At 40.7% G+C, this 27,844-nt stretch overlaps 1 protein-coding gene across 2 annotated transcripts in view; it reads right to left on the reverse strand.

The window, feature by feature from the left end:
- Positions 1-27,844, reverse strand: part of grik4 (glutamate receptor, ionotropic, kainate 4) — a 184,762-nt gene that overhangs the window by 63,115 nt on the left and 93,803 nt on the right. For both annotated transcript variants that reach the window (XM_058634603.1, XM_058634602.1), the window contains exons 5-7: positions 19,376-19,541; positions 12,921-13,099; positions 9,471-9,524 (exon numbers count right to left, since the gene is read on the reverse strand). In XM_058634603.1, coding sequence (XP_058490586.1) covers positions 9,471-9,524; positions 12,921-13,099; positions 19,376-19,541 — 399 coding nt within the window. The remainder of the gene's footprint in view (positions 1-9,470; positions 9,525-12,920; positions 13,100-19,375; positions 19,542-27,844) is intronic.

Here is a 27,844-nt window from a genome sequence, read left to right on the forward strand (position 1 = left end):
CCTGCCTCGTCTGTCGAGCTGAAAATACAAACCCATTCCACAGAGCAGACCGGCGTTAACAAGCTGTATCAATTAATAATAACATATGAATATGACAGATAGAACCGTATCAGTAATTTATTAGAACTTACGGAAGCTGAAGTTGTTCGTAAAATGAATTTGCAACGACCAAACTAAGAAACTAACCTCGAGGCAAACGTGTGCAGTGGCAAATCATAAATTACAGTCGGGTTGTGTCAGTATTAATACTGCTCTCTACACGGCACCAACACAATAAAAGGGATCGATCACGAATCAAGTTCCCATCGTGCATTACAAATCAGCAGCGAGCTGACGTGTTGTGTCATAATCATCACACAGTCTATATTCTGACTGGATGCAGCTCCCTGTTGTCACCATTCACGTAGTCCATTACCTTTTCTATTACTCAGTTGATTAAGTCTCATATTCACACTAAACAGGGAAATATGAACTTTACATAAGCTGTGGAGGGGAATTAATTAAATCCCAACCATTTCCACAGTCACAGTGGTTGCCCGCTAAAGCAGGTTGACTGACAGTACGTTTATTTTAGGGGGATTATAAATCTTGTGTTCCACAGTGCACAGAGGAGATGGAAGGCAAGGTTGATGGGAAGTCTTTTTTTATATATATATATATAGGAATAGTCCCTCTCTTCATTTACATTCACAGATATGAAAGATAAAGCTTTGAAATTGAATTCATATATACGTCAGACAGGCACACCCAGATAGGAGGGACGAAGGTTTTGACAGGTGAAAAGGACAAGGGAGGGCAAACACAGAGTGACAGAGGGCGAAGCAACCTCTATGAGATTAGCGAAGGAAAACTCCACGTTTTAAACAGCATGCAGAGAGTAAATCATAAAATGATGTGTGTGCAGGTCAGGAAAGGAGAGCATGCATCCCATCTGTTCATCTGTAGCACGGCGATAAACATATTTCAACTCTTGACAGTGCGAGGAGAAATAATTACACGTGTGAAGCATGTCAGGCCAGAATCCCCATGGGCCTAAAACAAACAGTTCAACAATGCTCATCCTCATCACACTTTTCAACATGTCAATCAACTCTGACTAATATGGTTTTTTAATCCAACATGCAGCCTGCTTCTCTTATGCGAGATTATGATAGCAGACAGGAAACATACATGGCTCATTTCCAAAAAGCTGACACAAAGGGAGGTCGATAAGTTGGCTAAGATGTTAAAAATGTTCACATGTACAACTGGGATAGATGGGATGTTGTGTGGGTAAGCACTTACACAAGATGATTTATTTGACTCTCATCATTCTGGTGTTTGTGTGTGAAAGTATAAGAGAGTGAGAGAGAGACAGAGACAGAGAGAGAGAGAGAGAGAGAGAGAGGTGCTGGCAGCTCTTGTGGCATGGATGCATGACAATGACTGCAGTGACAAGGGAAACCATGGGTGTGTGGAGGGGAAATGGAACATGAAGAACAAAACAAACAGGCAGAGGAGAGAAAGAGAGTGTGTTTGTGTGTGTGTGTGTGTGTGTGTGTGAAGGCCCCTGCTTAGCAGTGAGAGATAACACGTCTCTGCTAAAAAGCGTGTTTTGGATTGTTTTGTGTGAGCGTATTGTTGTTGACTTTAGCATTGGTTGCGCTGGTGCTTCTAACTTTTTCATTGAGCTGCACCAGCACACAAAGTACTGACATTTTTCCCAATTTCCCAATTTTAAGGGTTGTTTTTTTTTTTTTGCCATTTACTGAATACATTCCTAGACATGTTAAGGACTGTGATCAAGAACAAGGTGGGGGTAAAGAGTATAGAGTGTGTGCACATTGTTGTCAAAAGAGGGGAACGTTCTTGGGACCACAAGCAAACGCTCTCTAAAGGTTGTATGAAGGTTGTGACAAAGTAACGTTATAGGAACCGAATGTGCAGTGTTCAAGGAACCAAAAATTGTTGCTGTGTACACGCAAACACGCACAGATTAAATGGTGATATGGCTTCGCTGGCTAAACCAAATTAATGCAAAGGCAGACTTTATTCAATTATTATTATGATTATTATAATTATTATTGAAACCATGAAACTTCTCTACTATATAATGTCTGTGAAGGTTCTTAGTCATCCTGGTCATAGTCTTCTTCTGTGGTTGGCTGTAGGGGACTGGACTGGACAACAAGCTTCTTCAATTCTGACTAACTGGTGGAAATACTATATTACATAATGGATACTACTATACTACGGTGTAACGTGGTCCTCACCCACGCTTGCACACAAAATACCATGAGCATCGTACTTCGCATTATTGTTTGATATGGGCAGCACACGCTGTGGGTGGAGACAAATCAGCTGTTAGTCTGTGTGTGTGTGTGTGTGTGTGTGTGACTTAACGGAAGGAAGGATATATTGTGTTTTTTAATCGCGTTGGAGGGGAAAGAGAACAAATCAATTTGTAGCAATCAGTGCTAATTCTGTCGCTACGCATTGATCAATGTATGGGAAACCAGCACTCAAGAGCCCTGATGTTTGTGTGTGTGTGTGTGTGTGAGAGACACACATACACAAACAAACAGACACAAATTGATATCACAAGGTGTGCCACGCAAGATGCTGCTAGGCCCAATCACATGCTCACCTAACCTTCAAATGACATGAGGCATCCTGTCATCATATCATGAGTCACTGGCAACCAGATGTGATTTATTCAACCCTTCTGAGTAGCTTGGATCACAGGATACAAATCACTTATATGGGAGCTGTGAAGTGGGGGCCGAGAGCATTTGTTGCAGCAACTATGAGTGTGTTTGTTTCCATCACAAATGTGTGTGTACACATGGCTCTCTCTCTCTCCTGTGCGTCTGTGTGTTAGATTAGATTAAGGATGAGGACGATGCTGGACTTTGGCTACTCACGTGAGGTGTGTTTTTGTGTTAATCTCTCCTCCCACTGCTACCCAAGGGCCTAGATTTCTATTAGATCTTACAATTAAAGCCCTGGATATTTTCAGCGAGTATTAAGCGGACTTAATGGGTGAGAGGAAAATAAACCAGAGCTAAGAGCTTTATCACAGCTTAAAGAAATGAGGCTTGATAATATCTGAGTGATGTTTTGTGCTCCTTTACCTCCCTATCACCTGTGTGTTTAATCCTGATCAGCGCTGCCAGCTACAGGGAATACTTGTATCTAGATTACACATTACATTACCAAGGACCAATGCCTTGGAAACCACAGCAGAGTTAATGTAGCGGGGAACACATTGCAGGTTTCAGAGACCATTATAAGAGGCAACAATCTGAATCGTATGGCTTTTAGATACAGGGCAAAAATAAATCTTTCTTTACCCGAGGCACTGTCCGCTAAATATCATTAGCTCTAATTATGGTCAATAAATGGTCACTTTTTCACACTCCACAGAGACCTTGGTAATAAATGAACTGTTGCCATTAAAACTAATAAATAAACAACCATAAATTACACGGAGCTGTGTTTGAGAGAATGTAATAAATACACACAATATGAAAGACCACATTCACTACAATGCAGTGCAATGATTAAATTTAATAACGGCGGGAGGGAGGGAGGGAGGGAGTCCCTTTGCTTCCTCTTCCTTCCATACGTTTTGGAACCCATTTAATAAGATCAATGCATAACTCGAGAAACAAATAAATAAATAAATTAAACAGAGATGAAGACTCTGTTTAATCCAAAATGGGCATGAAAAAAACCTTTACTCGAGACGGGTAGCTGCACATGAGGACGTTGATGAGCGCCTCGAGATGATTCAGGTGAAACAGATTAGGCAGGGGAGCAGTGTGGCAGATCATTAGTCAGAGATGTCAAGAAACACAGATAAATGAAGTGTCAGCAGAGGGGGGAGACACATGGTGTTTGGAGAAAACAGACGGAATCAAGGGACAACTAGTCAGAGAAGAGAGCAGATGGACAAAGGTTGTGAAATTTAAGAAAACATAATGTTAATTAGACTTGATGATTTGTAATCTAATTGTGGCATCCAGGAAGACGTTAAGTGTCTTTTGATTCATGATTGAATCATATCGACACCATCTAATGTTAATACTTGCAAAGTGAAGTTGGCCTTTTAAGAAACTCATGCATTGATCATTACTCTTAATAATGCTGTGTAAATGACTTATGAGCGTACGATGTAAGTCACTTTTGTCAGTAAATGTATTTGCTCCTTTAAACTGTTTCTTTAACCATTGGTGGATTTGAGATTGGGTCAGCACGTCAGAAGCCCAAATTCAATTAACATTTATTGGAATATTTCATCTATAACATTTGTTTTGGGGTTTTTTGGTAAAAAGAAAATGTGTCTTTTGATCCACTGCTGGTAAGTGAATAGTGGTAGTTAATTCATCACAATAAGCAGATGGTGGCACAAAGTGGGAAACCACAGAAGAAGGAGAAGAAGGCACAACCTGATTACATCAATAAGAAGCACCAGTAACTGTTAATACACAGTTTCTATTATTGGAGACATATTTGAGTGGAAGAATTGTATTGTTTCCTCAACAGTCCACATTTCCTCTTCTTCCCAGTTATCACTATTTTTCCAGTGCAATGGAATGTGAGAGATGGAGTGATGTTTCTAAACTTCATTTTATATTTGCTGAATCTTCTTCAACTCCTTTCCATCTCACTCGAGTGTGAAAACTTTTATGCAACACATCAAGATAGTTTCAAATTCTACATACAAGTTCACAGTGTTTGATGATACAGTATGTGATATAAAGTGACATAAATATGATTTATTTGCATGCTTTAAGCCATTCTTTCTAGTAAATTAAGAAATAAATGACAGCAGAATTCAGATTCATGCTCCATGCCGCTTCCCCCGCACTGTGCACACTAGGTGATTTAACTGGAGTAAATATGGAAACAAAGAAACCACGCATGCTCCTCGCCAGCCTGAGCATTGCCAAGAAAAACTATCCTCATAAATTGGAAATCTAAAATAATCTGATATAGAAACTTTACCATATCTCCATGGAGAAAATATCTTGTTCTATAGAAAACCAATTGGCCGATTTCAAATGAATCTGGGTACCGCTAGTATACTACATGGTGTAGATGGGCGCCTGTGTCCTCACTGATGGGTATCCTGAACTGTGGGTCAGTGGGTCAGGGGTGGGTTGAACTGTGGCTCCTATCCCTTGGAGGGGATATGGTGGTTGGCATGGGGGGACCTGCCCTGTCCTTAGGAGGCTTTGGGGGTTGGGAGGGTGGACCTCTGGGGTATGGGTGGGACTGCAGTCCTGAGTCTGGTGCCATGGGGGGACACCATGCTGACCAGGACACAAGTTCTACCAGCATCTTGGAGGCTGTGCTCAAAGATTGGGAGTGGGGTAGGACCGGTCATGTTGCTCTGGTGGTGTTTGGTGTAGGTCACCACTGGGGGCTTGGAGGGTCTATGTACTGGGACACTGTGGGTTCAGACATGGTGGACCCTGGGACCTCAGGAACGAACATACACACACACACACACATTCTGCTTAACTTCAAACTTGCTCGATTACCTTTTTTTTTAATGTGTTTTTTTGTATTTGTATTGTTTTTATTTTTATTTTTTCCGTTTTGTATTATTGTTGATGTTAAAAATGTCATTGTATTACGTTGTAGTATGTCTTTGGTGTTTGTGCATGAGCAAAAACCTTTCTGATCAGCCTTTACATTCAGCGAACAGGTTTACAGCCACAAAGTCATGACGTCATGTTAAGACAAGCCTCTGCTTCACTGGCCTCTGTAACTCCATACAATCTCTCATTAATCTAAACTGCCCAAGCAAATCCACTTTGTACGAAACATAAGCACAAACCGGATTATGCCCAGAGACAACGTTTTTGAAACAAGGAGGAGGCTGCAGTTCATGTGAGGTATAGATGTCAGGCGGATGTCGTCCACTACAAGATAAGTTAGAGTACAAAGCAAAACTGAGAACAGTGCGATATGATCATTGAATATATGGATTCCAAAATACATTCTGAGTTCAAAAGTAAATACACCTGTGATCACAGCCAGAGATGTATCCAAGACTTGTGATTTACACAAAAACAAGATAATGAAACAACCACAGAACAAGCGATATCAACTTTGGCCTGTGCGTTATCAAATGCAGAAAGACTCCATGGAAATAAATGCCTGAATAAATGGAGGGGCTGTGCAAGAACAGGAAATAAGCAGAAGAGAAGAAAGGGAGGCTGATGAACACAAGCTTTTTTTTTATTTTAAGGCTTCTCCCTCCCTCTCGAGGGGTTGCCAGAGCGGCTCACATGCTTTTTCAGTGATCCGCATATTTAATTTGGCAGAGGTTTTTTTTTTTTTTTTTATGTCAGATGGCCTTCCTGACAGAACCATCTCATTTATCCAGGTTTGAGACAAGCACTAGTCGTGCACCCGCATGGCTGGGGTCAATTGAGAGGGTCCAATTAACCCAATCAATGGGCAGCAACGGTGATTGGGTACCTTGCTCAGAGGAACCACAGCCCTACACCTGGGATTCAAACCTAGGTTTAGCAATTCTCCAGTTACATTTCCCTTTCCACTCGGCCATGGGCTGCCCCCCCAATCCATTCACATTTACATATTTTTCTAAAATGAACACCTCTGGCAGTTTAGTTGTAGTCTTTGGAGGAGAAAGGAACTGTGAGAAATCTGTGAGTGCAAATATAGCTTTTTGTCGCCGCACATTTGACCTTAAAATTCATCCAATTACGCTGCATTATCCAGCGGTAATGATAACACACAGTATATTCATCTGACTATTGTCCTGCTGTTGTTGTATGTGGATTTATTGTTTCATCTAAAGAGTAGCTGTTGTCCCAGGTAATGGCTAATTGGGGGATCCTACTAAATTAAAGTAAACTGAAGTAAACTGACCTTTCTTTTCACTGCGAATGTGCCCACACAATGTAAGAAAAATACATTTGGTTTAATTAATCATTTGCACATTTCTCTTGGAAAGTTCTGTGACCTGACAGAAACACAGCGAGAAAACAACCTGGAAAAGAAAGCTGAGCGAACTGAAACTCACATGTTCACCGTACGCTCTTCTCCACAGACCTTTCCTGTTCACTGCCCTGTGAGAACATCACATACTGTCATGCTTAAGCACTAAATGTTCTCAGTGTTTGAACAAAATGGACAAAAGTGTTGCGGTCATTCATCGGCACAAGATCGCCTCATGAAATGCCACTGTAGTGAAAGAACGAGAGAGCAATCCACTGTCAGGAACACGCTATCACGGTGAGTTCAGGAAATAGTGGAACGATGAACTGAACTGTGAAGGAACATAATAGAAAACTACCCACTATCTTATCTTTTGTATTTTGCTGTTGTTATGCATATGTGTGTGTGTGTGTGTGTGTGGTGAGCATTGGGCACAAAGAAAGCACAGCCATTTAAAAACAATATAAATTGGATGAATCACTTACTATAACAACTGAGGAGAACAGCAGCTCTTCTATTTTCCCACTCACAGCTTCTACATTATGTCCCAGGCTTCAATAATACCATTTACTATCACTGATGTGGCTACATTTTAGAAAACATTTGAGTTAACGGCAGCAGGAGAGCAGATATGGGGGTCATCGACTGTCTACCATGAATCTTTGTGTTGTGTGCAATGTCCTCCAAAGGAGACGTGCACAGCAACACCAGAGGAGAGTGATGATGGAGCTTTTTTAAGGTACAGACGCAAGGGAAAGACAAGCTGGTTAAAGAACAGGTGAAAAGGGAAAAAAAAAAATATATATCCCTGCAGTGAGAGAAGTGACTGTCAAGAGCTGTGGAGGAAAACACAAAGATAGCAACAGCCCACTCTTAATGAGTCATAAATCAGCTTGATATGAATCCTCTCCACAGCGCTATTAGAGCAAAGTGTTTCAAACCTCGTTAATTTCCATTAGGGACCTGCTATCTGCAAAGTTTACCATAGCATCAAATTTTCTGCTATCTTTATGATCCGACAATAACTCTCACGTACCCTGTGGCCTTTATGCACCCAAACCCCATTAGTCTTAAATTAGAGGTAAATACCTTCTTTGTCCAGCGGGGATGTGCTGAGACAACTACAGTGTCTCTCTTTAATGTTCCGCACACAGTCTTCATCAATAATGTCGGCGCGTCAGCTCACATGAATAAATATGTAAAACACTATATTAAAAATAAATAAGAGTCCTAGCATTTGTCTATATAGCCACTAAAGCATTTAAGAGGTGTAAGATATGTTAGTCTTAACCCTTTACTGTAATACACGATGGTTTGTGCTATCGGGAAAAATGCCAATGGTTTCTGAAAGCCGGCGAATCAGAGTCTTATTCACCAGAGAGGAGAGAGTTGGAAAAAACGCCTGTACATAGTTGTCATTTGTTCGATTGACAAAGACTCAAACAAATGTGATTTTAAATATGTTTTATACTGTTCAAATTTTAAAATTTAACATGCCAAATCTGGTGTTTTTTCCTCAATAAAACTTTTTGTTTTTCTTAATTTTAACATGCAGTAAATTTGTAAATAACTGCCAGATATTAAAAGTTATCTGGAAATATGGGCGAAAGCACTTATTTTCAGGACATTTTCTGGCCCTTTTATGGTTAAAATAAGCAAAAAGAAGTCCGGTCGGACATACTGAGACTCGGGTGTTAAAGGGTTAGTGACTCAGCTTCTGCTGCTGCTTTGTAAAGGAGCATGTGTTTAGCTGCCTCTCTCAGCTCTTTCTCCTTCTGCCTCTCTCACCTCTTTTGAAGACACTGTCACTGTAAACAATACACGCCATCCATTACGAGGCATCATTTGCAAAGCCACATTAAGTTTAACTAACCGCACAGCTTTAAGTAACTGTGAACTTTACAACGCAATATGCGACGCGGTATGAGGGAAAACAGCAATATAACAGTGTGTGGACATGGATTCAACGGTACAAAGGGGTTGAAATCTATTGGAGAAACATTAACAACAACTAAACAGTCACATTAGGGCTGGAAAAATACAGTTCAACCATAGTTATGCAAGGAAACATGCAAAGAAAGAAAGAAGTGTGGTGAAAGAACCAGTGGCGACTCCTACGACAATGACTTTGTGACTCATTCAATCAGAGCTTTGGCGAGAGTAAAAAATTGCAGCAAAAGCAACAATAAAAACAACTCTAGTATTACCAATTAAATATCATTATTATTTATTTGTTTGCTTCACAAGTGAACTTCATCTAACGGGGGCAAACAAGTGCTGCTTGTAGCCACTGCACTCAGCAGTGGTCACTAATTTGTGGTCACATGCACTGAGGGGGAAAATCGACTATGCTATAAAGTAGCTATGCTATAATTCCTATCTGCTTAACTCGGCCCATTTAGGCGTTCATTTAAGCGAGTAACAATTACGACACAAAGTACAGCATTAGAGTACTGGAGTGTTCCTGTAGGTGTTGAGTCAATAGTGTCCCCTGAAGGCGCCCGTTTCCTTACCAGAGAGGTGAAGATGTACGTGTAGTAGACGGACAGCATTCCCAGTTCTGATGCCTGCAAAGTAAAAGACAAAGAGGCAAGCGTTGGAAAATAAAGAAACATGTAAGTGAGAGAAGGTACAACAGAGAAATTAGAGGATTGGGCGGGGTTGAAGAATAAGATGATGGTATGGAGGTCAAAGACGCAGAGAGAGTGCTAAGAAGAATGCGGTGCAGAGAGAAGCAGGGAGGTCAGCGACTCAGTGTAACTTCCCTCTCCAGAGAAAACAGATCCGATTCACATCATGATAAGACCGGCCACATTCTTATCTGACGATGACTCTCAATGGAGCATTCATTTCCTGAGGTGCATCAGTATGCGGCTCAACACTCCGTCTAAACAATTTCATTAAATCAAAGTCACAGTGAGGAGCAGTTGTGAAGGGCAGGGCGAACTTTCCATACTTTAATTTCATTAAAGTCATTAGCAAATAGAAAAATCACGGGCCACTGACGTGTGCTTGATCATGCCGCGGAGCACATTATGATTAGAACGGATACAAATCGTGTAGACGCGATATGCACAAAGCCAAAGTGTTCTTTTCACTCGCTAATCAAAGTAGTACACCTCACTGTAACTACATGTACATGAGGAATAACACGTTATCATTAATGTGTGTCACCGGAAAGACCTTTATGACAAAATCATGTTTGGCTGTGATATCTGTGTGGGTGTTTTGTGACACTTGAATGTGACATCACTGGGTAAATACATAGAATTAGAATTAGAATGAGTTCCTGGTTGCATGCCTCACCCCTGTTGCTCTTTAATTCTGTCATCTTCATTGTGACAAGCGTCACGGGACCTTTGACCAACCAGCAAATTCTACAGTTAAATCCAAAATGATGTTCATGTTTAATTGTGAGTGAGTGTTCCTGATGGATGGATGAATGGATGAATAGCACAGACACACATGAAGCCACTGGCCATGTTTTTCACATGCACCCATGTTTCATTATTGCACTGAACGATGGCTTATGATGTATTTATATATTCTCCACCGAGTATATTTAGCAAGTCATTACTCTGACACTACAATAAGCACGACATATGTGTAACATAATTATTACACTTCGTGAAATCGGTTTCGGTAGCTTCAGCCCTAGGATTAACCACAATGAAAGCTACACCTGAGTGGTTAAGATTTATTTTTAATACAGAACATGGAAATCTCTCAAAAGAGACTGATATTAGCTCGGTCCCCACTGGTCGCTTTTCCCTTCCTATTCAGAGGACATACAATATAACACAACAGGCAGCTAAAGGAAATATCCTACTTCCCTTCCCTGTCCATTTTCTGATTCCCTTGTTGTTCAACTGCAGCTGCTCGTAAGATAGTGTTCCTGCATAAAGATTACCGGCCACATTGTTCAAATGTGATTTGAATCTGATTCATCGCCAAGCAGATTTGACGGATTCTGGGTACAGTAACATCACAAAGGAACGCAAAGAATGATTCTGTCTCCTTAAGCAAGGCAGGCACACTTATCATTATTATTGTTATCCGAAACTGGCAAATGTGCTGGCAACCTTTCACATGAGGGGAGGGACTGCCAATTTTCCGCCGCCCTGCTGGAGGATTGTCCTCCTGACATACAGAGAGACACGCCGAGTGACACAAAAAAGACACACAAGAATGAGAGAATAACAGATGGATGCACAAGTACACACGGGGAGAGAGGCGCGGAGAAACAAAGTGAAATGTCCTCTCTGCATTTGGCCAGAGAACAGAAAGTCAGAAAGAGCAACTCCTTATTGAAACAGAAGAGACAGACCCCCTGTCTGGGGAAGAACAGAGGAGAGACATCCAACTGCAGTGCTCCTGCTGCTCTGAAGCCCAGGGTTGCCATGGCGATAGGATGACCACTGATGGCAGCATGTTCACTTGATTGAGGTGAGAGACGGCGATTGAAGACAACTGCGCTTGACACGCCGGACAAAATGAAACATCCTTTCATCTCCTCCCAACGCCGCTCTGTCTCAAGTTATTGTCACCGGCGCTCCAGCCGTCCATCCATCGTCCTCGAAAAATAATGAGGTGTGTGTTAATTACTAAGAGACCATATGCTGCTGCCGAGTGCCCTCACTTCCTCTGCATCTACGGTTGCCTTTATTAATGCCGTCAAGGCTCTTCGTAAACACGTCTCTAATCAGAAAAGGAGTGTAGGAGTTAAAGTGTCAAAAGTCTTAATAACGCTCTGAGATGATCATTAGTTTGTGTCTTTTGTGGAGAAAGCACATACACGTGAGGCCATGTGGTTCGTCCTGGTGTTCTATAACGCAGTGAATATCTTTCTTGCTGCAAGAGCTTTATAGATTTACATATTATATTTATGGTTATTTTGTTCAATGCAACAACAAAAGTGAACCAACAGATGATAATAGATGAGAAGGACATAAAATATTCAGTGTACTTCATTTCCTTTAGTGTCTTACCGAATGTTGTAGTACACTGTATTAGAAAGTAGACTGTGAGTCGGTATAATGTGTGATATCTCACTTACTGATGGGGAATTATTGCAACACAACTTGTTTTAAATGCTGCCATTAAAACAATTTAATGTAACAGGCTTACTAGACGAGATCCCCTCAATTAAATTCCCTTTAATCTTGGACTCCTCTTTGATTGTTTCCTCTACAGCCGTCTAATTACTACCTTTTTTTTTTGGCAGCTATTTTTTGAACTCACAGTTGTTGTGTTACCTAGAGACCAGGGATTGGCCTCAGAGTGTTGTGTTCAAACAACTCAGTTCTCTGAGGTGAAATATAATTCCAAGTTTGGCTGATGTATTTGTGGTATTTCACTCCCCGAATGATTTGTCAAACATGGACCATAATAGAACAACAGCACACGAAGAAAAGAAAACCCCTGATATGAATTGTTGCTCGGTTATACACTTCACTCACAGCTCAAGACATCAGCAACACAGACAATGAATCACATTATATTTCTTCGTTATGGAAACGGCTCCACCTCCAAAAACACATTAAAATCACCTTTTGTCTCCAAAGATGTATTCTCTTACATGCCATTTGAATGTTGTTATCCTGCGATATAATACTGTGACCCAAGGTCATGTTGCTCACCTCTACACTGCCAAGTGTATACATTCCTGCCATTTAGGCATTTAAAAGATTACGGAACTGGAAAGGACACTGCATTTTTCTGTCTATATGTTCTGCACTCTGTTCTACGAGCTGTGAGAGGAGTTCAGCCTCAGTCCCTTCAGGTCAAAACTGAACACTAACCAACTTCTTCCAGTTCATAAATTCACTCTCCACATATTATTCCACATTTTTCTGTTACACTCCATTTTCAAGCGTTACGTAAATTATATAAACATAGATATTAGGATTAAAGCTATGACTTCATACATGGAAAACATGTCTATCACGTGAAACCGTACGCACCCGCTCCAAAATGATATGTGACATGGTGGCGTTGGCATCAACTATAATGGTGGCAGTCTTGTCATCTCGTATCTCCTTCAGGAGAGGGGTCGGGTCCTGGCTGTCATCAAGCATGCGCACTGACAGAGTTTCCTTGGAGATGAGGAACTGCCTGAGGAGCTGCTCCAGGTTTAATAAGCCTGCCAGTAAAAAACACACACACACACACACACACAGAAGCACAAAGAAGAGGGTTACTTTTAATAGTGAAGGCAAGAGTCTCTCAAGGAGAGAGGAGATAACGTTATTTTAAGTTATCAAATGCATCGCCCCGAAAAAAAGTTACACTCAAAGAAATGTGGGAATTCAGTGCAAACTCAATATCCTCACATCCAAATGTGTTTTTGCCACCACATCTGACAACGGTGAAGCTGTGCAAACTTTTCCATGCAGAGAAACTCAAGTTATTGTAAAGCCATCAAACACAAAGAAGGCATATCAGCAACTTCTCTCTCGTAATACATCCCCTGATAATAAGTCGTTATTATAAGTGTATTATTAGGACATAGCTGACTTACTCAAAATTCACTTTGCATCCATGCATTAGCAGAGTTTGAGAGATTTTGAAGTGTTTTGTGAGAGAGTTCAATACAACCTGAACAAAACAAAATTATTCTTGACATTGGCAATTGGATCGTGAAGGCCTGGATGCGGAGTTACTCTAAATACTCTACACTTTCATGTCAACAGGTATTTCAGCTGATTTTGCCATGGCGCCAGACATTTCAAGTATTCAAGCTGACTCCATTTGCTTTGTCACAGCACATTAACACAAGCTCTGTTTGTGTCCCAGTCAGGTCTTCTAGCTCCTGTAATTATGTCTCAGGGTCTGCATGTCTGCTGCTACGGAGGAATATTAAAGCGTGTTTGTCTTCCTGTACCTGACTCCTCGTGCCTGTGCACTCATGAGACATCATCTCTGCCTGCTCGCCTGCCCGCGTCTCAGACCTGTCAGATCAGATTCCTTTGTACTATAACACAGAACGAATCCGATGAGCTTGAAATAGCTTCTGCTAAACTGCGCTCCTTGCACTGCCGCCTGCATCCACTCTTCATAGATTCCTGCAGGGAATCCAATACAATTTCAGGTCATGTTCATGACATTAGATGGTGCACTGTACTAGACATGGTTAAACTGAGTGACACACACAGATGATAAGCTCATATTCTCTTTTATATTCTGACTCTATGAAACCCAAAGGCACTCTAACCCTAACTGTACAGCAGCCATGTTGTTCCCTCCATGTCTGCCTGTAGCATCTCCTCAAAGAATTGTTTCCATTATGTCAAAGTTCGACATGTCGAGATTAAACTCAACATTTTTGAGGATCGTTTGGAATAACATGTCGAGATTAAACAGTCAGTCTCAGGCTGCGGTCGGTAACGTCACTAAAGAGAGAGACTTTACGTTATTGATATTTTACAGAGACTGTGCTCAGTGGCTGGAGCTCTCTCTGATATACACGTCGAGATTAAAGTTGGCATGTTGAAATTTTGAGTTTAATCTCGACAAGTCAATGTCAAACTCACCATGTGGAGATTATTTTCTTTCTTCATGCAGGGACCCAATACTCCATGGTAATGAATGGACAGATTAACTAGTTAAATTAACTAGTTTTGATACTATTGATGGTCTTACACTATTAAGACAGTATTAAGCTATATAAATTGCAAAGAGGGTTACAAGGCCATTTGCTGAATACATACATATATATATATATATATATATATATATATATACTCTATATTATATTTATAAATTTAAGACAAGAGTATGACCATATAGTCTAGGTAATGCTTTATTTTAGAGTCTAATTCTGTGTGTGTAAGAAAGACTAAACTCCCTCATTAGCATGGACAGCACATGGCTAAGAATCTGTCGCTCTGGCACACAGATAAAGGTGAGACCTGACATTCAACCAAGGCAACTATTCATTTACCTTTCACACTCTGTCACCACATAGCGTGTGGAAGATCTCATATACACACACACACATAAACAAATTACAAAGTAGTGTAAAAATATAAAAAAAATAGAGAGCGGCTGAATATGATTTAGTTCAAAGGTGTGAACTAAGGTGTTCAAACCTTTTAACACAGATTCAGGCTCATCATTTGGCTTTGAGCAGAGAGTGAGACATATTTTTTTGACTCTGCCAGTGTGGAGGCCCATCAATTTAAAATGCTATAGACAGGATCATGTGTCAAAACATTTAAAGTATGTCTGAGCGTATCGTTCCATTAACCCAAAGAGCCACAAAAGTGGAACCATCAATACTGATTCAAATCCATCTGCCACGGTGTGGATGGTGCTGATCTAATCTGGTGCCGCTGCTGCTCATTCCCCCTTCTCTCTGCGAACAGCGCTCCTATTTTTCTTTACAGGCACACTGGAAACTGCAAAATTAGGTTTGTTCATCTGATCAAGTGAGATTTCACTTTAGTGACTTTTTATCTTGTCTTTAAAAACAGTTTAACTGTGAAATAAATTACACCAGGGGAGAGGAAGGCACAAAAGCTCCCTAATGGATTTAAACTCAACTTGCCACCATGTGGGGCTCCAGCCATTTGTAAATGCCAGAAATTAAAACAACACACATTTAATAATATTGCAGAATGCTATTCTTACACTTGGCTGAGTTTTTAAAAAAAAAATGTGGCACATCAAAAATGGAAATTGTTTGCACATAAACATGTGATTTAAATAAGGACATAATGTGTGAAGTGATGAGAAGATATAATTTACATTTACATCTTTGATGTTTATACAGAGGCTATAAGCAATCCTTTTTTTCCATTTTCACCAACTATATAAACACACCTGAGCAAAAAGTACTCAACATGTTTAAAATCTTATTGAATTTGTGAAATTTGGAAATATGTCACAGTTCTGTTCACTTGGCTCGTTTTTATGAACAAAAAGAAAAGAAAAAAGGTCTATTTTGTGACTTTTGCACAATTATTGCTACTAAAAATCTATCTCATGACGAATAATGCAATATAAAATGAGTCATAACTGTGACTCAACAACACGAAAGAGTTGTGTATTCCCACAGCAATTTACCATGCACCTGCGGGACAGATCCATGCCGCAGGTGCAACCAGGTGAGCGTTAAGAGCTAAGGTGCTTTCCTTTGCAATAATTTAAAGGCCACTAACTATCAGACAATGATTGTCGCAATGATAGTTTTGGAAACACGCGTCTTTGTCCATACACAATTCTGTTGGATGGAAACATGGCTATCATCATTTGAAAATCCCTCCTATACAACAGTGCCTTACATCACTAAAAAATGCCTATTGATGTCTTTGCTTTTGAAATATCCATATTACATTAATACAAGTAAGAGATGAGCCTCAATCCCACTTTAAAAAGTAGACAGAGAATAAGAAAAGGCTTTTGCATATCGTTTAATCAAAGAGCGATTCTGCACATTTTGCATGTGTAGGCACAAACTCCAACCACTCTTCAAAAACCCCAATGCTCATTAATCTATGTCTTCAATTTTTTAACAAAAAACACCACTAATCTGACCTTCTATCTATTTAATGAGAGGCTTTCAAATCGAAGTGCTGTAAATGACTAATAGTACAATTTCCACCACCCTCCCTGCAACAGGATCATCAGTACTCGCACTATAATTACTATCATAAAAGTCACAAACACCTTCACTCGTATTTACCTTGCTTCTGTCATTCTTACACCTTTATATACACAAGCTTCACAAGCACACTGAGGCCTCTCTTCCATTTAATGCTAATTACAGGTTACTGGTGGCAGTGTCACAGCATGTGAAGCACAGAGACACAGTCGGCGACACCCACACACTGTCAGTGGTGAAGATTGAGAAGTTATTAAAAGACATATACACCCACTCATTACCAGAGTTAAAAAAAAAAAAGGACAATTAGCATAAAACGTGTTGTATTACTGAGCAGATTATAATGGAAACCTTAGTACAAGTAGTGGAAGTGATGTTTTTCACTATAACTTCAGTGGAACAAGGCAGTGAGCGAAAATGGCAAACTTCGCTCTCAAACTGTGCCAAAGGTGGAAATACGCTCTGCAAGCATTCGAGGCCCACTGTTCCAACGAACTTACATGGTGTACCTGCACTGCAGGTCCACTTAGACCCCAGAGCCTGTTCTCTTCCAGCTTACACCGACAGCTGCACCAATCATCTCACTAATGAAAGTGCGCCGCTGCACGTAGCACGACGCCGGCGAGTGTGGGATGCATGCAGGCTAAGATGGTGCATAATATGAAACACGAAGCCTTCCGTGCATGCATTTTAATGGCTCCCCTTTTATTTACTGTACCAACAGTCCCAGCACATGACAGGTAGGGCCACCCAGCAGTCCTGAAAAATGTGACAGTATTCTGTCCCGAGTTAAAGTACTGCAGCTGCGACTGCACTGCCATTGATAGTGGAGGTTAGCTAGATTAATGTCTGTCCTGGTGTGCACCATGCCTTTGGGGCGCAGCTTTCTTTCTACCCCTGCCGCTTCAGCCATGGATGGAAAATATTCATGATTTGGCCATGGTCTATTAGGCTGTCACTGGCTTGGGTGATTAAGGAGGACGACACATGTGGACAAGCCAACGACAGCAGGCTGCCAACCAACCGAATGACTGCATGAGTTGACGGGCAGGGAGGAGCGGCAGAGGCTGGAGCCAAAGTCAAATGTGTTTCAGGTGATGCTACTGCAGAACACTGACTTTGGCACACATACACACAATATAAACACACAAATCCAGGCATGCTGCCATTTTTCTGCATTTTCCATCACATAAACAGGGGTCAAATTAGAGTGCACAATCAGCATGGCTACGTCATTTCCTGGACTCTCTCTTTCTCTTGTTAGTCTTGTATAATTACAGCGTGGTTGCATTCTCTCCTTCCTTCAACCCAATCGCTAGATTCTCACCTCTCTTACGTCTGCCAAACAGCATCATTTCCTCCCCATAATTTCGGCCTCCCCTACGTCTCCTCTATCTCACTGCCATTTTCCCAATTTTCTTTCACTTCATTTAATTTCCTTTTCCAATCCTCATGTAGCCCACTTACAGAATATGAAACCCCTCTCCGACCCGCACACCCATACACAGCCACCGAGAAAAGAAAGTAATGTGAAAATGAGTTTCCACTCTCCAAACTCACAAATATTAAAGTCAGAATGTGCCTAAAAGGCTCGCTTGTTATCACAGTTCTTTACAGAGCCGTACTCCTCAGCTCTCTGTGGAATAAATGTCACAGAAATAGAATCTGGGCACCGAGTTAGAAAGATGACAGACAGGTAGAGAAACATCCACAGGGAAAAACAATTAATGATACTTTTTTGACGGGTTATTAAGTGGGGTTAGGCGAGATAACTGTTTCATAGATAAAATTAATTATGGTGTGTTTAATATTCATCCCCACTACAGTTTATAGTGTCCGCATAATTAAACACTACATCAACATCAAAATGCATGGAGTCAAAGACAATTAAAAGAGAGGCATACTCACTTTTGTATTTATTGTACCTAAATTAAAAACCGTGAATTGACACATTCGGATTCTGATTGGTAACGTTACATGGTGCTTTAACAGACAAATCTACAATGAGAAGAAAACTCCCAAAGCAGAGAGAGTCAAAGAGGAAGTGGAAAGGGCAGAAGAACTGAAAATTAGACATGGATGAGGTGGGCGGCTCACTTGTGGTTCATTGCTATCTCTGGGCTCTTTGACACGTGGTTGATGTCTCAAGTGAATTTTCCTTCTTCAAAGCCTCTTTCTGATTAGGAAAAAGGTTATTGGGTACCACTCAGGGTCATAGCGCCTTTGTCTGGGGAGTTGTAATTACTACTTGCTGGACTATAAGAGGGTGGGAACGGGCAATGAGTTAATCTCCTATTCTATTTACACAACTAACAGCCCCTAAGGTCATTTCCAAGCTTTTATCATGGTCATATGGTTTAGTATCTGTGGAATCTAATGAGTGCCTTTGACCAAGAAACACTCCTCAGGAGGCAGCGCTTTAAAGTGCACACAGTCTTACAGACATCACATTGAGACTAAAGGTTTAGGAATGATTATAAATGACACAACGTGATGGGCTATTACTTCAATTTAATTTTTGTAGTAAATGTAATTTGCTGTTGTGATGCAGATGCCAGGCATGCTGCAGGAGGGCGTTAGGGAGGAGTGAGAGCTATAGCTGTGGAGCCCAGCAGCTGCTATAGAAGGGAGTGTGATGTTGATAAACGCTGCATCTGTTGTCAGCACACATTCGGCGTACGCACCAGCCGCTCGTGTGTGCTAACATGTGAAATAAGAACAGACATTTGACAAAAATGTTTGCACTTTGTTGGCAGATGTTAAACAAGGCAGTGTGAGAGGAAGGTGTGAGCGGCGTGTGAGTGCTGTACTCACAGTCAGCATGGGCACAGATGAGGCAGGCGGTGGTGCTGTTAAAGAAGGTCAGGAGGCCAGCCACTGCCAGGCTGATGTCAGTGTTGGTTGGCCTCAGGTCCAGAGTGGTGAACCGGGGAAACTGGACCTTCAGTATATCCTCTGGAGCTACCTTGACATAGGGAACCTGCACAGATGGTTTGATGTCAGAACAATTTGTGCTTGACTTTGACATTTTCAGCAGACGGGACAACCTTAAAAGATTGAAAAAACAAAAACGAGAACATGTGCGTAAACTGCAGAATAAAAATAGTACAAACACCAGAAGAAAGAAGCACTCTAAGGAAAGCCTAGGATAAATTACAAGTGAGGACAACTCTGGCGTCCGTGCCAGGGTTTTTCAGTGACTAATCATTGAGGCTAATTAAAAGTACAAGTATGGATGTAAAAATGTACATAATTATTTAAGTGACTACTATTTCAGGTGAAAATATTATACCACACAAGTACACACAAAGTGTAGTACTTTAGTACTGTAGCTGGTAGTGTAGACATATCAATAATAATAATAATGAAAACATTAACAACAAACAAAACAAATCCAGGCACTTATGCCACACAATAGACATCACCAAACACCATCATCACTTCTTCCAATGTTTTCTTCTATTCCCTCCAGTCTAATCGCATCAACTGACACGAGTGTTTATTTAGACTGAGCTCATGTGACTAACTAGCCATACAAATGCATTCATGTGACAGATCAATGACCTGCAGCACTGTGCTAAAAAAGTGTATAAATGGTCTTTATTTTCTAAACCAGTCACCCGTAAAAGGATATCAACAAAACACCCTTAAACTGTAAATTAACACGTCAAACCCACTGTTTAAATGAATTCAAATCCATAAAAGTGTGCCGACAACCAATCAAAAACAAAACAAAGTGACACATCCCAGGCTACAAGATGTATTTGAAAACCACATCCTTACACACTCAATAATAAATGATCAGCTTAAAAAACAAATTGCATTCAAAAAGCATTAACATACACCACAGTGCATGTGCACTGCCAGTAGGCACGGGAAAAAAAACAAGTCTGTAAAATAAAGTCAGCCAAGAATTTAGTAAGAATCAATAAATACACAATTCTACCATTGCAGCCCCACTGAGGTATACATATTTCAGTGACATTGATTTTTGTGCTTTCACAATGTGGAGTTTTCCTTAGCTGCCCTTAATTAATTGATCAAACCACCCACACTGTGCTAACAAGTAGGCCCATGCCTTCCACAAGATCATCTCCACTGTCAGAAGCAAGGTTAAGTACAGTGCAGCTATCATCGGAGATCTTAACTGTCCCTGAACACAAGCGCAAATGCCTGGACTGGAGCCATTTACAAAGCCGCTAAAACTCCAGCAAAGTTAGAAACTACATTCCACTCAAATGTGAACACATTTCCCATCTTTTCTCTTCAAGTTAAACCAAACTATGCATCAGTTCAGAACGCGATGGTGTGAGGATGTGAGGGATACAGGCTGCCAAGGCTTATAGTGAGGCCTGGGAGCAAAAAAAGGAGGGAAAAGTGTGAACGAGTGTGGCAGGTGTCGGGTCAGTCAGCTGGCAAGGCAATGCGATAGAGTGCAGTGGGGCTTGAAGGGGATCCAGTAGGACATGCTGGGTTCGAGAGGAGGAACAAGGAAGGGAGCCTCTACATCATGGCAGATTGCCTGTCTGTATGGTTCTCAGTGCCCATACATTGCTAACCCCTCGCTCCCATATCCCCTCCATTGGTTTTCCATTCCTGCCCATCAGGGTGTAATGTAGTCTCCTGGGCACCTGGATGGATGGAGGTGCGGCCACTGCTGACAACCGCCGTTGAACCACCATACATTCATCTCAAAGAGTCTTAAAAAGCTGCGTAAAAGTGCTCCACCTCACAGGGGAAATGTTCCCCTTTCTCAGGTGAGTGCTTCATCTTCTCCGTTGCAGTTGTACAATTTCTCACCACCCTTTTCATTATTTTCCGTTCCTTTCGCCCCTGTTTCTCTGTGTACCCCTCATTTCCTTTTCCCCCTATCTATTCTTTCCTTCCTTTCCAGTGCCGTGGACCAGTGGTTCCCGACCCCTTTCATTTCAAAACCTGACACGCTTCAATAGGCTGTATCTAAGGCAGCAGGGGTTTAGGAAAATGCACACTCTCTCTGACACACACACGTACGCACACACACAATATGCATTTTCATCCACACATACAAATGTAGGGACAGATAGATATACACACTTAACATTACATTTATTTACATTGGACAAGTGGACCTCATGCCTGAAACACTACCAATTTTCTTGGGTCCTGATCATTTGTCCATATAATGTCTCCTGGAATTACTTTGTTAAAAACACACAACATACCAGAGAAAGTTAACTTGCCCGAATTTAAATCATTCCTTTTTCATTTACATTTTATTCCACAGTAACTGTGGAATAAAAAGGTTCAAATGTACCATAACTTACAGCAAAGCCTTCTGCAAAAAGGACTTTGGCTATACATCATGCCTAAAAACCTTTTCCGATATGTGCAATGTGATGAATTGGTTATTAGTAGCAGACAGTGTCCTCCTCCTGTGGTGGAGTGATAAGTGTTGTAAATTAAGACTGGAGTTAAAGCAGAGGTACTGCGAGTAAAGTAAATCAATCTCAACATTACTAATACCACGTTGTCAAGCACATCAAAGTCACTTGCCAGACTTCTTATCTGCAGCCAGCAGCTAGTATCAGTCACACTACAGGTCGATTCATTCCAAAAAGAAATAACGTCCTTCCCACATTTGTTTTTGCACAGTCCAACTTCAAAGACTTTGAGGAAACCAACAGCTGCATCACCTTCTGTGAAACTCTGCAGGAGTCAACTAAACTGAGTCAAGTCGGTGGCAAATTGGCTCATCTTATCGCCTATTGATTTTGTGTAATCGACGATGACACCCTTTGTTGAGTTTTACGGGAATAATTAAAGGAGCACTAGCCTTTATTTCAATTTTAACAACTGAAAGAGTACATTGTGTAACGTGAAAAGAGGCTCTCTTTGACATGACAGATTACTGACAAATGATGAAGCACTTTAGCAACAGTGTGTCACATATCTTTCTCAAGAGTTTATGTGACAAAAACAAAACCATCCATCCATCTATCTATCAAGGGGGAAAATAAAACGAAGATCACATATGAGACTTACATTTGATCAGTGAGGAGCACTCTTATAATTAAATTAAATAATAATTATAATTAAACAATTTATTGCAACAGATGGAAACGCAATTAGACTTGGACTGGCTCTGGTCTTCAGACGCTCACAGGTTCGGCCAAACAGGGAGTGTGATGTAGGAAAACCCCTCCAGAACGATGGAGGCTGGGGTGGTGGTGGCAAAGCTTTGCCAGCGGCAGCGACGTGAGGCATCAGCGCAGCAGAAAGTGAGTGGGAGTTAAGTGTTATTTAAATGGATCACGTTGGTGAGAGAGTGGCTGTGATTGGAGCAGGACTAATGAGTGCAGGCAGCTATTTAAAGCTGGAGTGTTTGACGACCTTGGCATGAACTGCAGTTTAGGACGGTGAAGGGCGAAAAGCAAAACGGATTCATCTAACAGAAAGATTACCCTATGCATTGTGGATTTAAATGAATAGTGTCATAAGTTAATATAAATATACACAACATTATTAGTGGAGACTCCACGGAACATTATTAAAAACAATGTAAACAACTTGTTCATACAGGTAGACAAGCTGTAACGGAAATTGATGGAAGTGTCTTTTTTTTTTAAAAGCATCAGGGCTGCAGCATTATTGGTGTGAGGTGAAACTAATTACTTTTGCAAAATTGTGAAGGGGAGAAAATCTCAGGCAAACAACGAAGCCCAAGGTAATTGCTCGGCTTTTAATAATCTGGAAGCCTCGCAGTAAATAGACCTAAATACCATAGTGACTGCTGCAGTGAGGGATGGGAGTGTGTGAGGGGAATGACGAGTGGATGAGGACGGGGCGCGACTAAGTGGAAGTAAAGTAAAGCAAAACTGGCAGTTTTGACTGATGGATGAGAAGAGCAGTGAAGTGAGCGACAGAGATTTGCGATGGGAGACACTGACACTGACACAAGAGAAGGAAACACAAGTACACATTAGCATATAGTGAGGAGGAATGGTGAAGGGGTTGCAATCAAAGCTCATTTAAATGTGTCACTGAATTCAGGAGTGTGAAATCTGAGTCTGTTGACAAAAGTAATCTGGCTCATCTTCTCCTCTATTGGTTCATTTCTCAAGGCATGGCTGCGTTTACATGGGATTCTACAACAACCTCAGCATTTAGCGTTCTTAGTGTTTGGAGTAGAAATACACTTAAAGTATTATGCCTCTCATTTATTATTCAGGAGATGCAGTACTCATTAGCTAATATAATATAAAGCTATAAAAGCTGTCTATGCTGTATTCATTATATAATGACTTGAACAGAGTTTTGGGAGTTTCTGCGAGCCAACTGAAAAACAACACTGAGGAAGTTTTAGAGTTTCTTTTGAGGGTTATACTCCAATACATCATTACAAAACCAACAGGGAGGTGTCAGATAGGTCACAAATTTATTCTGCAGCATGACAAGTAGCCTAGACATACAGCCAGATTTATAAAAAACAATCTTCAGGGACAGGAAAAACAAAGAGTCCTGCTACAGATGGTCTGGTTACCGTAGAGTCCAGGTTTCCTATTCCTAAATCAAAAGCAATGAGCTGATAAATTAGATCTGAATCCCAAGGTGACTGTATAATGTAGTTTTTAACGGTCATAACTGTTTATTGTGCTGTTTTGTCTTGAACGAAGCTGCACAGGGACGCAAAACTTATTTCACAGAGAGCTAAAGATGAAGTTGCATCACATCATATTGTACTGTATATTGACATCATTGAGCCATGGATTGCTGTTCAGTAGCAGGTGCTCAGGCGCTGGTCCCACGTGAGGAAGAAGCAGTCTTTTATTAGTTTTAAAAACATATATATGGCTCATAGCATCAATTCATTTGGACAGCCTAAACAAAAGTAACCTAAACCATAACCAGTTCATACCTAACGCTAACTACAATTCAAATCTTAAGCACCTCTTTATGAGAAGATTGGCTCCCTGATTAGGACCAGGTTTTGGTCTCCATGAGGACTACTTGTCCTGACAAGATCCTAAAGGTAACAAATACAAATACACACACACACACACACCTGCAGTGTGACAGAGCAGCTGGCAGTTCTGTATACATTTTGACAGGCATTTAATGAGGAAGCTCTCACAGGACCCAGGCTTTGCACGAGTAACACACGCGCACTCTTGCACAAACAGTGAGCAGCAGGGAAAACCAAGGTAGACACCTTTGTGTGGCAGCAAAATTACTTTAACCTAATTAACAATGCGCTTACAATATACTTAGTTTAATTACACTGAGGATGCACTCCCATTTGTTCGGATTAGCTATTCAAAACAAGAAATACACTGAAGTCGCACATTTCCAAACTGCCAGACCAGTAACGCCATGTTTGTAGGGAACAGCTTCTGATAACTCCCTGTTCAATGGCAGACAATGGAATAAGTTTGAAATCGGACCAGACATTAACAGTGAAGGGATAACGCGTTGCAAACGTAACGCTTTATGGTAATGTAAAAAATAACCTTGTCTCAAACAGGTTATGTTCAGAGTTTGGGATTAAAATGCCCCCAAAACAGTGTTGTCATTTTAGTGTTTCTCTTCCAGGATATTCTCTATGAGAGATTTAGACTCTCAGATAAAGAAATAATTAAATTTTATGATGATGACACTGAACAAAGTCTAGTAATAAAGCCAACACCTTAATAACCTTAATAAATTCACAAAAAATGTTTCCTTTTAAGGTGATATTAATGTAGCCAATGAGGTAAACAGACACTTGAAAAAATTATGAATGAATAGAAATTATGACTTTTACGGTCTTGTCTTTCTGCAACTGCCCATTTCCTATAGCTGGTTTTGTGGGGAATAAAATATATAGTCTATTCTCTGTATTACAGACACTCAAATGCTTCAATAACATTCTTTTTACAGTGATTTGCCCCAAAACGTCAGGATTTCCTGGTGTCCTTTATTGATCATTATAATTAAATATCTGTTTAAGAAGGAGAAATTGTGTTAAACATGATTTGTAGTACAGCCCTCTGAACTAGTTCATAAAGAAAGGGATATTTTAATGTAACTTGTTACTTTTAAACATAAGTAATATGTAATATATTACATTTTTAAGGAAACTTCCTCTGAGCTGAACTGAAGTTGAAAGTTAAGTTCCCTTTCTTCCAGTCCAACAAGTGCGTAGTTGCCTTAGTTGTCTTCTACATAGAGGTTACTAGAGGTTATTACTGGTTTATTTGTGTGTATAATTATTCGGATTAGTGGGAAAATGTCCATCATCAAATGTAACCAGTAACACAAATCATTTGCGGTGAGAAAGTTTTGTAACAGTAAACAGCTGGGACCTCTTCATGATGAGTAAAAGATGTCACCAAGACGTCTGCCATTAAGTTTCTTTTCCTATGTAACTGCTAAGAATTAATTTGCATACAAATATATAAAGAAAGACAAACAGCAAACACAATCTGGTGCTAGATGCTTCCAATTATATGCCTCGCATGAAGAGATAGGACATTTCATTTTGAGTTCAAACAATCAGTTGCAGATTTATTGGCATACTATATATCATCTACTGTTGGGCACTCGTCTTGGTCTTGACTTGTTCTCAGTCCCTAAAGGTCTTGGTCATGGCTTGGTCACAGCCATATGATATGAGAGTTTTTCTTTTTTATTCGAAACAAGTTCTTTTTAGACTAATTTGGTGTCTAAGAAATCTCCAATGGCACAGATGGTGCCAAACCGTGCCAAACTGTGCCAAATTGGAGAATGCCTAGGCATCGCTTTACTAAAACCTCTGTAATTTTGCTCTGCTTCCCTTCAGCAGCATCATACTTTGCACAGCTAATGTCCACATGTTGTTACATGACTTCCTTGAGTTTTTAAGCTTCTACTGCATATTTGTAAAGCTAATATGAAAAAAATCCTTTATTTATGCTGCGTTCCATCTGCATTTACTCTGATACAGTGGTGCTTTCAAGTGTTATCTTTATTTTGATACCAAGATAATTCACATCGAGCTTGTAATTGCAGAGATAAACTCTATTTAGTTTGCATTTCATTTTCGAGCAGGGTCAGGGAAGAAGAGGTTAACATGGTCTCGACTTCAACACTAGTATCACTACGGGTCTTGGAATGTGTCAGTCATATTTACAGGACAGTTACCATTACAGCTTTTCCTCAGTAGTATTTTTCCAGCATACAAGACATGCTCAGCAGAAAGGATGAGCTGTCCTTGAAAACACGAGCGATGTAGTTTGTTAGAAAGCAGCCGTCTCACTAAGCTGAGTACAAGGTTAACTGAAGCCAGACGGAGAACAGTTTGGAGATTACCAGATAAATACAACCGACCAAAACAGAGCACAGAGTATGACGTCTGGCTGAATGTAGCTTATTGTAAACCAGAGAATTATGTTGGCGACTAAACATTAGAGAACAGGAGCTGTTGGAGACATTGTCCATCAGTCAGCAAGTGTGACGCCAAGGCTGGACCATGTGGAGGGGAGTTGGCACGAGTGGTGCTGCAGGGTGGGCGCGGGGTTGGCGGGGGGGGAGAGATGTGCAGGTGATTGTCTATCATGGCTATCTGAGTTTATGGTGAACTTGAGAAAGCAGCTGCTGGCACTCACAAAAGGCAAATAAAAATCTTGTGGGAGGGAAAGGCAAGACAAAACATCGGCACGAGGAGGGAATGAATGTCTGCTGAGAATGTTCAGCTGCCAGCTTACTCCGCTCTCAGCCCGTTCAGCCAGATCTCTATTTATGGCAGTAATGAGGCTGCATGCATCGGGTCCCTGCGGTCAGAGCAGAAGCAGACCAGTGATAAAGATGAAGTGGGCTGGGCGTTCCGTGGTGCCTTTTAGGAGAGTGGAACGTTGACCACAATCTCTCTGTCTCATTGATCAGCGAGAGAAAAAGAGAGGTATGTTCCTCACTCCACTGTCCTATTTCAGACAAAATGGATTTTAACTCCCTAACTGTGGTGGTATTAAAGTAATAATAAAGAAACCATTCATTTAATTTTAGAGCTTTCTCAATCATTATATGTTTGTTGATCCAAAACCTTGATTAGAAAAGTTGTTTTTTTAATGAAACAGTGGAATTAATTCCGTTCTGGAACTTACAAAGCAAAACCTTATGCAACATAATTGGCAAACAGTTGGCAAATAAAATCTTTGAGAACCTGGCCCCTGAGCACAACACCAACATGAGCAACAACATCAACAAAGAGACAAAAGGCTCAGATTGTCTTGATGAGTCTCAGTTCATAGCGGCACATTAATTCAGTGCACAGCTGGCAGGAAGCTG

The sequence above is a fragment of the Solea solea genome, chromosome 7, assembly GCF_958295425.1.
Source record: "Solea solea chromosome 7, fSolSol10.1, whole genome shotgun sequence".
In the NCBI taxonomy this organism is placed as follows: Eukaryota; Metazoa; Chordata; class Actinopteri; order Pleuronectiformes; family Soleidae; genus Solea; species Solea solea.